Below are 15,192 nucleotides of genomic sequence, written 5' to 3' on the forward strand. Positions count from 1 at the left end.
GCTCATTTCACACGCTAGCAAGGTTATGCTTAAAATTCTACAAGGCAGGCTTAGGCAGTATGTGGACCGAGAACTCCCAGAAGTGCAAGCTGGATTTCGAAAGGGCAGTGGAACCAGAGACCAAATAGCAAACATGCGCTGGATTATGGAGAAAGCTAGAGAGTTCCAGAAAAATGTCTACTTCTGCTTCATTGACTATGCAAAAGCCTTTGACTGTGTCGACCACAGCAAACTATGGCAAGTTCTTAAAGAAATGGGAGTGCCTGATCACCTCATCTGTCTCCTGAGAAATCTCTATGTGGGACAAGAAGCTACAGTTAGAACTGGATATGGAACAACTGATTGGTTCAAAATTGGGAAAGGAGTACGACAAGGTTGTATATTGTCTCCCTGCTTATTTAACTTATATGCAGAATTCATCATGCGAAAGGCTGGACTAGATGAATCCCAAGCCGGAATTAAGATTGCCGGAAGAAATATCAACAACCTCAGATATGCAGATGACACAACCTTGATGGCAGAAAGCGAGGAGGAATTAAAGAACCTTTTAATGAGGGTGAAAGAGGAGAGCGCAAAATATGGTCTGAAGCTCAACATCAAAAAAACCAAGATCATGGCCACTGGTCCCATCACCTCCTGGCAAATAGAAGGGGAAGAAATGGAGGCAGTGAGAGATTTTACCTTCTTGGGCTCCTTGATCACTGCAGATGGTGACAGCAGTCACGAAATTAAAAGACGCCTGCTTCTTGGGAGAAAAGCAATGACAAACCTAGACAGCATCTTAAAAAGCAGAGACATCACCTTGCCGACAAAGGTCCGTATAGTTAAAGCTTTGGTTTTCCCAGTAGTGATGTATGGAAGTGAGAGCTGGTCCATAAAGAAGGCTGATCGCCCAAGAATTGATGCTTTTGAATTATGGTGCTGGAGGAGACTCTTGAGAGTCCCATGGACTGCAAGAAGATCAAACCTATCCATTCTTAAGGAAATCAGCCCTGAGTGCTCCCTGGAAGGACAGATCCTGAAGCTGAGGCTCCAATACTTTGGCCACCTCATGAGAAGAGAAGAATCCTTGGAAAAGACCCTGATGTTGGGAAAGATTGAGGGCACTAGGAGAAGGGGACGTCAGAGGACAAGATGGTTGGACAGTGTTCTCGAAGCTACGAACATGAGTTTGACCAAACTGCGGGAGGCAGTGCAAGACAGGAGTGCCTGGCGTGCTATGGTCCATGGGGTCACGAAGAGTCGGACACGACTAAACGACTAAACAACAACAACAACAAAAGACATTCCATTGTTGCACCCATAACCTAGGTTTAAGGTGCCATTTAGCTCCTAGCTTTCATATCTCAGTTTCTAACACTGAGTGTTGAATAAAGAGATGAGTGGATTCCATTTATTAAATCTGCTATCACAGCACATGCAGCACAACTCACTGCATGCTTACTTGGAAATAAGTTGCATAGTGTCCTCAGTTCACTGGTATATTTGTTTAAGATTGCAACCTTAATAGTGAATCCCAATTCTTCTTGGTCAGTTCTCTAACAAAGCTTTCTTTCTGGATCTGGAGATCTCTCTACACAGTCTTTTTTCAATTTTTTTTATTCTGAATTTATTTTGGAGCATTATTTTTAGAAGAATTGTAGACTTTGACAATTTTGGTTTCAGTTTCCTTATTTTTCCATTTGATCCAGCCTCCTCAACACAGCAAGTATAAGACATATATGTGCCGAGACATGAAGCAGAGAGGAGGTTGCCCCCGTGGGGCCAGCTGCACCTTTGCACACTCGCAGGAAGAACTAGAAAAGTAAGATTCCATGTCTTATTCTACTTCTGATTGTGAACTTAGTATCCAGTTTAGAATGGATAATTGAATAGGGTTGAAGGTATAAATGTTTCAGATCACCTGCATGGGGATTGGGAGAACATGGCAGTCTACAAAGATAAAATAAAATGGTGGTGGAAGAATTAAATTCTACAGCTTCTTCATATATGTATATCAGCTTACAAGGCTTCTGCAGGGGTAAGCCCTGTCTTCCTAACTTTCTAGTACAGTGGTCCCTCGGCTTACGAATTTAATTCGTTCCGAATGCACATTTGTAGGTCGAAAAGTTTGTAAGTTGAAAGAAGCAGTTTCCCATAGGAATGCATTGGGAACGGAAAATTCGTAAGTCGAGAAAACCCCATCTAAACCGCAACGGTTTTCCTTTCGGATGTCGAAAAAAACGTAAGCATGAGGCCATTTTTTTCCATTCGTAACTCGAAATTTCGTAAGTCGAGTACTTTGTAAGTCGAGTGACCACTGTATCTTGCCCAATATGCCCCTAGATAGTCGTCTTTTGTCATACTAGTGTGTGGGTTTTACTGCCAAACTGGAATTATGCCCTGATTTAGAGAGAGAAAAATGAGATGAGACGGAGACAGACAGTAAGATTTGTATGCTACAGGCTGTTAAAGAGGGCAGGACTGAGTGAAAATACGAGTTACACATTCACTATCCCAGCAACTGAGTAAAACACCTTGTGACATTTTGTAAGCAGCAAGCAGCCGTGTTTGCTGCATGGTGCCTAGTGTGTGCTGCCCTCATCACACCAATAAGGTTTGGCATAGCAGGCGTTCCAGCTGCAATAGTCGTGCCTGAATTAAAGTTTGTGCTCTAGCATTTGAGTAGGAAAAGAAAAATAACTGTTCCAACGTGAGCTGTAACTCATCCTTGTTCTTTAATTCCTCACGTGTTTCTCTTGAAGATTTCGTAAGATGAACAAACGTCTGGTTCCTCGAAGACCCCTGAGTGCCTCCTTAGGCCAGCTGAATGAGGTGGGCCTATCGGCAGCAGCTATCCTCTCGGATGAAGGGAGTATGGACTTGCCCAACAGAAAACCCTCTGCCTTGCCAAATGGGATTGTTTCAACAGGCAGTGCAGTGACACAACTGATCTCTCGTGGAACCGACTCCAGTTATGATTCAGCCTTGAAGCCCGGGAAAATTGACCATCTTAGCAGCAGCGCCCCTGGGTCACCTCCTGACTTGTACGTTTACCTTTTTATGGTGTTCATATAAACTGGGCAGTCTAGAGAATGCAGTCCACATGTGCATAAATTGGATACACAGACATGACTTTTGCATTCAGGTCACCTCTGTATCTGGCCTGCATTACCATCAAATATAGGTGGCAGTACTTCCATTCAAGAGGATTTCACAAAGCCCATAGTTAAACTATGGAATTTGCCCCCACAAGATGTAGTGATGGCCACAAACTTGGTTGTCTCTGAAAGGGATTTAGGCAAATTCATGCAGGACAAAGCTAACCATGAATACTAGCCGTGATGGCTGTGTATTGTCCCTTGCATTGGATGCAGCATGCCAATGAATACCAGCTGCTGGGAATCACAAGGGGGGATAGTGCTTGCTTTCCATGGGCACCTGATAAGAACAGGTTTCTTGAATAAGTGGGTCTTTTGTCTAATCCAGCAGGGCTCTTTTGATGTTTCTGTAAGCTGGATTGCCGTAGCTTCTGGAACCCTAGCTGGACTCCCTTAATATCTGCTGGTGATGCTTCCACCTTCCATCTTCTGCTACCTCTTGCATATGCTTGGTTGCTGAGAAGTCAATGTACAAATCAATGTAGGCTCCAAAGCAGCAATACTCGGGGGGATTCATCCCAGGTTTGTAGCTGCTCTAATGTTGTGTTGGATCTCTTTTAGGCTGGAATCCGTTCCCAAGAGTTCTCTATCTGCCTTACCAGTGAACTCTCACCCAGTGGCCCCCCGAGGACCTGCAGACCTGCCTCCAATATCTGTTGGGAAGCAGCTCCAAATGGTGCCACGAGGCTCCCAGTTGTATCCAGCTCCACAAACAGATGTGTTTTACCCAGATCCTCGGGGAGCAGGTCCACCATTTGAATCTCCACCTTACCAATCAGGTAACAATGCCATCTGGGTAAAATTTGGGCTTGTGGCAAAGGTTTACATATTATTTATTTATTTACTTGCCCTAGATGAAGGATGGGGTGCTAGATACTGTGGGGTGCTAGATACCTCTTACCTGTGAGTAAGCCCCATTGAATTCAGTAGGACTTTCTTTTGAGAAGACAATGGTTAAGACTGCTATGTTAGTGTTAAATTTTCAGTCTGGTACTTCCAATTTCCAGCCTTTTAGATCATCTAGATTTAAAAAGGTTGGCAAAGAGTGTTAATAAAATAGGTGTCATATACACACGTCCTGCTATCAGCCTGCTCATTATCTACCAATTCACGTATCCAAACATAGGAAATACAGTAGTACCTCCGGTTACGTAACCCTCTGGTTATGTAAACTTCAGGATGCGAAAGCGGCAAACCTGGTAGCATGCGCAGAAGCGGTCCTCAGGTTGCGGAAACCTCAGGATCCAACCGAACCTCCGGAGCAGATTCCGTCCACAACCGGAGGTACCACTGTATGCCCAAACATTGCTATACACTCCACAGATAGAGATCCAAAGGGCTGGAACTTGCCCACTTCCTTACTTGTGCTTTTTTTTGGTCAAGCCATTTTCAAGTAGAAACCATGGAATGGGGAGAAAGATTGGATGAATCAGAGAGCAGGAGAGGTCGGACAAATTAGCTTTTCCTTTGTCTCTCTTTTGCTGGTTGGCTGCAGTTGTTTTAGGAAGAAACCATGGTGGGAGAGGGAGAAAGATCACTGATTCCTATAGGAATCAGTTGAAATTGTGGACTTGTTCACCTAACCAACTATTTCCAGGGAATGCTTTGTGGATGGTAAGCAGGCCCTGTGTGTATAAAGAAATTTATTGAGGGATACCTTTTTGTACTTTAATTTTGCTAGGCCATATACAGTCATACCTTGAAAGTCAAACGGAATCTGTTCCGGAAGTCCGTTCAACTTCCAAAACGTTTGGAAACCAAATCATTTGGAAGCTGTGGAAGCCTTGTCGAACAGTAGGGTTCCAAATAATGTTTGCAAACCGGAACACCCACTTCCAGGTTTGCGGCATTCGGGAGCCAAAATGTCTGAGTACCAAGGCATTTGGGATCCAAGGTACGAATGCATTTCTTGCCCTCTGCAGTGGATTTCAGATAAACTACCCCAATATTTGACACCTGCTGCTTAGCTGTCTCCTACCCTACCTATCAATGCTGATAAAATATCCTTTCTACCCCCCTTCTTAGTTGTGTGTTCAAACATCCTATCATTGTAGCACTTCATGTATAGCACAAAATATAACCTAACTCTTTACACAGACATTTCAACATCTGGTCTCAGAATGATCAATATAATTTGCGTAAACTTTTTTTTTTTTTTACAGTTGCATGCTTTATCTTGAACCAGATAAGTGCAGGATTTGGAGTTATGTGATGAGGGAAAGTGTCTGTATAGGGATAGAGAAATGTATGAATGAAAAGCAAAAGGGATGTGTATGTACTTGCTTGGGATCACAAGGCAAGAAGTGAAGTAAAGCAAGAAAAAGGGATACCATCCCTAAACGCTGGTGGAAACTTTTGCACATTTGCAAAAGGCGACATGCACATTTTTCAGAGGATGCTTTGTAACTAGGAGAGCTAGATAACTGCTTTTTGTTAAACTAAAACTGAAATCATCATGAATCCACATTTGTAAGTGGTCCCAGATTGTTGAGGTTCACACATTCAGAATTACAAGGGATGACCAGCTCTCCTTATAATCCCAACAACACATCACTACTTGGCGTTCTGACTAAAATCTTGTGTATAAGCACAACCACTCCACCATTTAAGAAGACCCAAGTGAGTTGTTGTTTTTACAAATTGTATTGAAAATTTTAAGTGAATTTTTGCAGGTAGGGAAATACCTTATTTTATTTCATCAAGCCAGAAGAGAGCAGCTGTCTGGTTAGATGTAGCAACTTTCAGAGTTGAAAACTGCTGCCACCAACTGGAAGCATTCACACTTGCAGAAGTTTCGTTGAGTGTCAGCCATATATTTAGAAATAGGTACCACTCCCAAGAATTAATCCATTTCTTGAAAACATAGTGAAAGGTGGCAATCCTATGATACAAAGTTGCTCGCCTTCTCTAGGTTCTTTTATCTCATCCCACTAGCTTTCATGACAATCTAATCCTTTTGAAGCTGTTTTCCTATGTGCAACAACACCACCAATCCCTTTTTCCTGCAGGATCTCAACACAAAATATTGTCAATGTTTTTAGAAAAGGATACATTCCATTCTAGCCCCCTCAGCATTGTTGCCATTATTGCCCATGCAACCCCCTTTTCATCACCTGGCTTCTTAGGGCAGGGTCTCCCTGGTGACTTCCTGCTCCTGCTAGTGTCTAAGGGAGCCACATACTCCCAAGCAGGGTGAGTAGATGAGCAATTGTCCTGTTAGCATCACTGCTGAGAGGACCTCTCTGAATTGGCCCATAGTTATAGTGGCTCCTTGAGGGGCTTCCACATGTTTTCCTCATGGTAATTTATAAAACACCATTGGCCCAAAGTTAAGGCAAGTGATGATCTATTGTTATAATGCAAAGTGTTTCCAAGCTCTTTCCAAACAGCTGTCGCTTGGTAAAAATGGATTAACATCTTCAAACGTAAAGTGAAAGGAGATTTAAAGTGACAACTTACTGCCACTTCCGTTCTCTGAAGCAGTTGAAAGAGTGAATTGCTTTAAAGCAGCTTTCCGAATTTTTATTTTGTGCATTTAGGTGTATATTATCCTGCAGCTCAGCCTTCGCAGTGTATGTCTCGATTTGTCCGGCCTCCACCGTCTGTTCCTGAACAAGGCTCTCCTTATTTAGAACATTACCCACCATACCTTCAGGATCGCATGGTGAATTCTCAGTACACTGCACAGCCCCAACAATATCCTCCTATGGGACAACCCATGTACCCTCCACATTATGACAGCCGGCGCATGTACCCCCCTCCCCAGCCATACCAGAGGGAAGAAATCATCCGAGGAAGCCCTGTGCCCATCGAAATTCCTCCACCAGCTGTGTCACCATATGTACCTGAAACAAGAGACAGATATCCACAAATGGAAGGCTACTATCCAGTTGGTCCACATCTGAGTCAGATCAGACCTTCATATCACAGGGTATGAGTTCTATATGTCACTTCTTGTTTGTTTGTCTGTCTGTCTGTCTGTCTGGTTTTTTTTGGGGGGGGGGGCTTGGCATTTTAGTCTACGAAATGCTATACAGTCTTCATTCTTGCAGAAGCTCTGTGTAATCCCATTTTACACAAGGGAGAAGTAGAAAGTTGGGCTTGATTAGGGCAACTGAGTAAGTTCATGACCAAGTAGGGATTTTCATCTAGATCAGGCCCATATGTATGTTTCATTTAAATTAAATAAAAATGTACATCAGAGAAACTAAGATTCTGCAATAACAAAAGGTAAAAATTGAAACCTTTATACAGTGGTACCTCGGTTTATGAACACAATTGGTTCCAGAAGTCTGTTCATAAACTGAAGCGAACTTTCTCATTGAAAGTAATGGAAAGTGGATTAATCCGTTCCAGATGATGAAAAACACCCCCTAAAACAGCAATTTAACACAAATTTTACTAATGAGACCATTGATCCATAAAATGAAGGCAATAATCAATGTACTGCACTATAAAATAATTAAGACAGTATTGTCCCTTATGTCCACTGATGATAGTCAGTTTGGATAGGGGGCTTTTATCCATTTCTGCAGCCACACAATCAACCAGTAGCTGAACTGGGTTCCACACAGTCACAAAAAAAAGTCACAAAAATAAAGCCACAAGCCGCAGTCACAAAAGCAAAAAACAAAGTGTTTTCTTACCTAACTTTGGGGCTGGGAAGCTACCTGCTGGACATCATCCTGCGGGGCAGTTGTGGAGGCCTCTGGGCCTCTGCAGCTGGAGGCCAATTGCGGGGCCTCTGTAGGACGCTCCAAGTTCCCATAATCTTAGAGCTGGGAGGGGCCCCCAGGGTCATCTAGCTGAACCCCCTGCAATTATTTTTGCCCACGACCCTGAGATTTAATAGCCCTCCTGCCCCCCCCCAAATGGCTGGCGGATGGGGGGGGGAAGCGAACATGAACCTGAAGCGGCGGCGGCAGCAAAGGGGAGAAAACCAGCGGCCGCCTAGTGGAGAAGAGGGTAGTCCGGGGGTGGGCGGGGGGGAAAGAAGGGAAGCAGCCTTGGATCGGGGCCTCTGCGGAGGTCCGGAATGAAGCCCCGGCCTCTGCGAAGCCATCCGAGGCTCCGTTGCTGCAGCGCAGCCTCGGATGGCTTCGCGGAGGCCAGGGCTTTGATCCGGACCTCCGCAAAGGCCCAGGCTTGGATCGGGTCTCCGCGGAGGTCCGGATCGAAGCCCCGGCCTCTGCGAAGCCATCCGAGGCTCCGTTGTTGCAGCACAGTCTCGGATGGCTTTGCGGAGGCCGGGGCTTTGATCCGGACCTCCGCAAAGGCCCAGGCTTGGATCGGGTCTCCGCGGAGGTCCGGAACGAAGCCCCGGCCTCCGCGAAGCCATCCGAGGCTGCGCTGCAGCAACGGAGCCTCGGATGGCTTCGCAGAGGCCGGGGCTTTGATCCGGACCTCCGCAAAGGCCCAGGCTTGAATCAGGACCTCCGCGAAGGTCCGGAGCGAGGCCCCGGCCTCCGCTAAGCCATCTGAGGGCCTCCGGTGCTGCAGCGGAGGCCTTCCTTGGCCTCGAACACCTCGGGTTACTTACTTCCGGGTTTCGGTTGTTCGTAAACCGAATGTTCGTAACCCGAGGTGTTCGTAAACCGAGGTTCCACTGTAATTAAAAATACATTTATTTATTTTTTAATTTTTATCATTTCTTTTTGCCTCTGCTACCCATGTGGGACATACAGAGAGGGACGGCTTGCCCTTAGTTGCTGAAAATGAGAGGTCAAGTTTGCACTGTATTCCCACTCAAAAAATTCTGGACCAGAACCATAGCTTCCATTGGTGAGCGAAGACCCGCTCCTTTCTGGCAGCTTAGACTTTCTCCAGAAACACGGGCATTTTTGTTAGAGGAACAAGATGATATTTTCTTCCAGCCTGACTCTGAGGTCTTGAGGCATACAAAGTGGGGTTCTAGCACATCCTCATCCAAAGATCTCCAATTTGAGGGCTGGGACTTCTTTACTTACACATCATTGGAGACTTTGCCACACAGGGTGCAGAGTACAGTCTCTGTCTTAGAACTGAATTTCTGCAGAGAATCAAGGGGAATACTGTCCCCTTCTGGAGTGAATTGCAGAGGCTATTATGGTCAACTCCAGAGTTTTGGAGGAGCAGAATGCTCAAATATAAAGCATTCTAGACTTCAGATTTGGACAAAAATACACCCCCTCCGTGCTTAGTCTTGTTCATTGTCGTTGATGTCTAACAATTGTGGATTGTGGGCTGCAGCTTTAGATTCACATGTAGAATGGATAATTGATTGTGTCTTAAATTTTAAATGTTTTAAGTATTACTTTTCAAAATGATATTCTGTCTTCAGGAGCCTTATAGCCGGCCTCCCCCTCAGCCTCATCCCAGTCTAGATGATTTGCACCGACGACGAAAGGAGATCATGGCCCAGCTAGAGGAAAGGAAGGTCATCTCCCCACCTCCTTTTGCACCATCACCAACTCTGCCTCACTCTTTACACACTGATGAGGTGAACATGTTTTTAAAATGATTTTAAAATATAGCTGTTGCTTTAGTAATAGTCATGGAAGTAGGTTTAGTAATGAACAGGGGTGTCAGATTTGATGACGTGAACATGCGTGAGGGCCAACCAAAGTTGTTGACCTTTTTTTAGGATTGAAGTTATTGACCTTTTCTACAATTTTACCCCAAAAGCTGAGCTTTTCCGGGGATTTTTATACCCAGGATTAAACCAACCGGCAGGCTGGATTAGGCCCCTGAAACAGACTTTGGACATGCCTGGTAATGAACAATGAATGTAAACTGACATGCAGGGAGAAAGGTGCATTTGAACCATGTCCTGCCAGAATCTCACTGCATCCAGCCATGTGTAGGAGAGAGAGTGCACACACATGCATTGGACAGAACAGCATGATCAGCATGAATTGCTTAGAATTGTCCACATGATCTGAGCCTATGCACATTGGATTTTAAAGATGTGCACCCTATTTAAATGTTATGCCACATGTGGAGATTCAGTGGCTTGGGAAACAGGAGGGTCTTGTCAGATTGTGTGGGGAAAGAAGGCGTACTCTCACTTGCCCACCATGCTTCAGATGCATCATGTCTAAACTGGGCTAGAGACATAGTAATGAGAGCTTCAGAGAAATACTGTGCCATCAGTGTCCCTTTTTAGAGCTGACTTCTAAATAAGCCAGTCCAATAGAATGGCCTCCCAATTTTAGTGGCACATTGAATGCACTCATTATATTTGAAGGTTTTTTGTATTAACAGCCATATTTCATGTTCCCATTAAATATTAGAATGGTGTTAACTAGGCTTGTGATGTTGGGCGCATTTATTTACATTTTATGCAAATTTATGCAAGAAATACCATATACAATAGCCATACTGGAAGTGTCTGAACACTTTCAAACCACTTTGTCTCTTGTGCTATTTCAGAGTCAATTTAGAAGTTTAGTGGAGGCACATAGGATTTTTTAAAATTTAATTTTAGTACTATTGCAATAACTGAATGTTATTCTTCTCCTTCACTTACAAAAATGGACTTTGGTTTTTTTGCAGTATATAGATGAAGATCTGAAGGTAGCTGGCAAATACAAAGGAAATGATTATAGCCAGTACTCTCCCTGGTCATGTGAAACCATTGGCTCCTACATTGGAACCAAAGATGCAAAACCCAAAGACACAGCAGCAGTGGGACTTGTTGAGATGGGGGTAAGCATGCAGAGAAGACCAAACGATCAGTGCCAGAGGGTGCTATTCAAATGGACCTTGTACCAGAAGGGCAGATTATAATAAGTTGGCTTTAGCATGCAGTAAATCCTAGCTCTAGACTATTTGTTAAAAGGTGTGGACCACGTTAGTGTTATGGTTCTGAACCATGTGTCACAAGAGAACTGTTTGTGTGCTGTGAAAAGAGAAAAAGGTATCTACTCCGAGAAAGCTGTTTGCTGTGTCTCTATCTGATTCCCTGCTCTAGCCTTGCCTCCTTCATCAACTTGTGTGTGCTGAGCCAAAACGCCCCCCTTCCTGTCTTTCTGCCACTCCATTTGCACTCAAGTAAAATGAGGGCAACATTTCAACATTTTTTAATGGTGTGTGTGTGGTGGTGGTGGGGTTAACCAGAATTGGAGAACGGGGTTGGATGTAGCCCTGACTGTGTTCTGCTCCTCTTGGAGATCCTCAGCTGTGTGAGAGATACAGTGGTACCTCTACTTACGAATAACTCTACTTACAAATGTTTCTACTTACGAATGGAGCTCCGTCCGCCATCTTGGATGCAGTTTAGATAGGATTTTTTCTACTTACGAATTTTTTCTCCCAATGCATTCCTATGGGATTCGACTTACAATTTTTTTCTACTTACAAATGTGCGTTTGGAACGCATTAAATTCGTAAGTAGAGGTACCACTGTACTGCATTCTGGGAAGAAGGAGAATAGTGGGCTCCAACGGTATAACCTTCCAACGGAACAGCAGTATATAAATGTTTTAATTTATCTTTAATATCAATTTGTCTTTGGTAGTGGTTTGGGCAGCCACATAAAATATTATAGAATATTAAAATATTAAAGGGTCCAAGAGAAATCCTAGAAGGTGTTCATTTTTTAAAAGTGTATCTAGATTTTGAAAGAAATTTGTTGGAACAGGGTCTTTCTGCACATGTGCCCCCACCCCCAGTTCCCTGTGAAATGATAATTTTATTCTTACTGAGACGAGTTAGTTAAAATGGAGAATCTTGCTTATAATCCCCTATTTTTGGTTCACCCTCCCAGAACGTGGATAGCAAGGGAATGCGAGACCAGCGTTTGGATTTGCAGAGGAGAGCAGCAGAGACTGGTGACGATGATCTTATTCCATTTGGAGATCGGCCTACGGTATCAAGGTTTGGTGCCATCTCACGTACATCTAAGGCGATGTATCAGAACCCTGGCCCCATGCAAGCCATGACAGTCCAAGGGGCATCTACAAAGCCAGGCAACATTTCAGGTATGCAGTGTACCCCTTTGGAGGCCGGCTTTCTTTTGCAGTAGGCTTTCATCAGTCCTGAAGTGTAGAATTAGGAGTTGCTAATAGACACACAAATTTAGAATTTCCTGTAGGAGCCTCCTCACTTCAGCCATAACCTTGGGAGACATTCCACAGCTAGTTGGTGTTTGTACCTGTGCTTCTTCAACTAAAGCCTGTATGCCATGTGGCAAATGGTTCAAAAATTGAGAAATCCGAAAACGGGTTTGTGAAATGACATAGGGAGAGACTTTTTAATAATTCTCTGTGAGCTAATGTAAACCCTTGAGCGTGCCTGAAGTTCCTCCTTGAGTCCCAGTGCTTGTCTGCAGCATGAAGAAGATGGGAGCTCTGCCTTGTATAGTGATTTCAGCTTAAGTGGGGGCAGTTTGGACAGAGAAGCATAGGGAGGCATTTGGGACACACACTGTACCAAGTGGATACATGGCCCTGCTGCGCTGCCACTTACTCAGCATACTCACTGTGGCAAACCTGTGAGTGAGCCTTTTAGTGACATATAAGCAAATTCTAAATGTTATGTCCAGGCATCCCCAAACTGCAGCCCTCCAGATGTTTTGGCCTATAACTCCCATGATCCCTAGCTAACAGGACCAGTGGTCAGGGATGATGGGAATTGTAGTCCAAAACATCTGGAGGGCCGAAGTTTGGGGATGCCTGGTTTATGTCCTACATGCAAAAGTCAGCGTAGATTTTGCCAATACCCCTTTAGCCTACGTAAGCAGCCTTTCCCCAGGCTAGAAGTAATGAGTGTTTGTTTTTTTTGCTCCCTCTGCAGATCTATCTTTCTTTTTTGAAAGCTGGAATGGGTATTTTAAAGGTCTCCAACATTCTCTGTGGTGTTGTTCAACTGCTCTTTGGTCTTTTCTTCCATTCCCATCCCAGTCACCAAACATTTTATGGTGGCTGTTTTAAAAGGAGATGGAAATATGACCCAGATCTGTCAGTATTTTTGCAGACTTTCTTCAATATACATTTTTTCACAAAAGGAAAGAAAAATCAGTTAATATTACATACATTGCCTTAGCAACTGTGCAACTTCATCTTCTCTACCATAAATATAAGTCATTTGAATCAGCACTTTTTAATAGCCCTTTCCAATTGCTTTGTAGATTACAGCCCTTATGAAACACACAGTGCATGGGGAGGTTCGCCATATTCACCTCATCAAAACATACCTTCTTCTCAGGGACGCCCTAGTGACAGGTAAGAGTGTCCAAACGAGGATCCAAACCTGCTGTGTTTGGGTGGACAATACTATACAAGTTTTTGTCTTTTCTAATGCCTTGAAAAGGGAGAACTGAAACATTTGCTTCTTTTTCAAATTCTCTGTCATCAAAGGGAGAGATTGTCTATGACAGACGTGGCTGGCCATGGGAAGCCTTTGCCCTCATCTGAGAGGGAACAGCAGCTTCGACTTGAACTGCAGCAGCTAAACCATCAGATTAGCCAGCAGACACGAGGACTGGAGGTTAGTTACCTAATATTGCACTAGATAATATGCAAACACCAAAGATGCCTGTAACTATTTTGTGACAGACATTTCTGAAATATTAATGCTTCAGTGCTAAGACCTTTAAGATGAAATCATTCAAACACATTTTCATATATATGTATATATAATTCAATTCTTAATTTCAGATGTCATTTAGATACCAGTATGCTTATATTTTATTTGTTCAGCTAGGTACAGATCAGTCCAAATTAGGCAGAAATAATTTGTTTTAGTGCAGTGGTTCTCAGGCTAGGAGCAACTCAATCAACATTGAATGATTTGCTGCAGACTCCTGTGCACTGCTACGTAACATGGAGGATGTTCTAGGACGCAGTCAGCTGATTACCAAACCTATTTGGCCTCCCTGCTGCCCTTTATGAACACTTCTTGAGCACCACTCCTGCAACTACAGGTTGCAAGGGAAGATCACTGGTGATAGGGAAACTATATTTTAAGGAAGCTTAACTGCCATCACCTCCTTCTCATTAAGTAACCTCTAGTAAGCTTCCAAGAAATCGCAGAAAGCCACTGCTTCAAAACCAGGATGTGGGGTGCATGGGGTCTCAGGACTCTAGTCAGATGCTTGGTTAAGTCAGCTTCACCACAGCACCAGCTTGCAGTAAACTTGATTACAGTGAGACGCCTTGAGCAAGGTGGCCAATCCCGGCACGTGTCAGATTTTTGCACAAAGCTTAAACAGGACACACCACCGTGCTTCTCTTTCAGTCACGCAATGAAATCTGTGGACAGTAGGGACAGAACAGAGAAAAGAACATGGATTCACTACCTCAAGGAGGAGTGATGGCGTCTAGCTTGGATAGCTTCACTAAGAGCTGGTTTCTTAATGGCTAATAACTGTGACAGTTAAATGGAACCGCCATGTTCCAAGTGTACCTATGAATTTTGGGGGGGAAACAGCAGGATGGTGCTCGCTATCTTTTCTCACTTGTGAGCTTCCCACGTGCACCTGGCTGCCTCCTTCCAGAAAGAGAGTGCTGAACTAAATGAACCCTTGGCCTGATTCAGCAATGAACGTCTTGTGTCAGTGCTGTTTGCTTTTGTCTCACATCTTTCTTAGAGCATGGATCCAGGCATCACCACATACGCTACGAGCTGAAATGAAAGATTGTTCACAAAGCTTGGGGAAAGGGCTTGCATGTTTCACAAGCTACTGTATATTTCTGATTTAAGATTATATTCATGGGTGTGTGAAACATTCTTGGGAGTAATGACCAATTTGTGTATTTCATATGAGAAAGAAGGAAGGTTGGGTTTTGGGAACCAAGCAATACTCTTGAAATTTGGCCTCATCCTCATGTCTGCATGGTGTTTTTTCTGTGCTCAGTTGTGTATGTGCTTCGCTTTGTGCATTTAGGCTGTTAGTAACAGGCTGCTGTTGCAGAGGGAGGCGACCCCCTTGGCAGGCCAGCCACAGCCCCCACCGCCACCTCCTAAGTGGCCTGGAATGATCTCAAGTGAACAGCTGAGCTTGGAGCTGCACCAGGTGGAGAGGGAGATCGGGAAGAGAACCCGGGAGCTGAGCATGGTGAGTGTTTAGCAG

At 44.1% G+C, this 15,192-nt stretch overlaps 1 protein-coding gene across 3 annotated transcripts in view; it reads left to right on the top strand.

Moving 5' to 3' along the window:
• Positions 1–15,192, top strand: part of RC3H1 (ring finger and CCCH-type domains 1) — a 68,919-nt gene that overhangs the window by 41,667 nt on the left and 12,060 nt on the right. For all 3 annotated transcript variants that reach the window (XM_035122421.2, XM_035122423.2, XM_060276600.1), the window contains exons 9-18: positions 1,692–1,804; positions 2,745–3,026; positions 3,702–3,919; positions 6,680–7,071; positions 9,460–9,618; positions 10,674–10,826; positions 11,887–12,100; positions 13,249–13,342; positions 13,478–13,607; positions 15,007–15,177. In XM_035122421.2, the coding sequence (XP_034978312.1) occupies positions 1,692–1,804; positions 2,745–3,026; positions 3,702–3,919; positions 6,680–7,071; positions 9,460–9,618; positions 10,674–10,826; positions 11,887–12,100; positions 13,249–13,342; positions 13,478–13,607; positions 15,007–15,177 (1,926 nt within the window). The remainder of the gene's footprint in view (positions 1–1,691; positions 1,805–2,744; positions 3,027–3,701; positions 3,920–6,679; positions 7,072–9,459; positions 9,619–10,673; positions 10,827–11,886; positions 12,101–13,248; positions 13,343–13,477; positions 13,608–15,006; positions 15,178–15,192) is intronic.

The sequence above is a fragment of the Zootoca vivipara genome, chromosome 7 (assembly GCF_963506605.1).
Source record: "Zootoca vivipara chromosome 7, rZooViv1.1, whole genome shotgun sequence".
In the NCBI taxonomy this organism is placed as follows: Eukaryota; Metazoa; Chordata; class Lepidosauria; order Squamata; family Lacertidae; genus Zootoca; species Zootoca vivipara.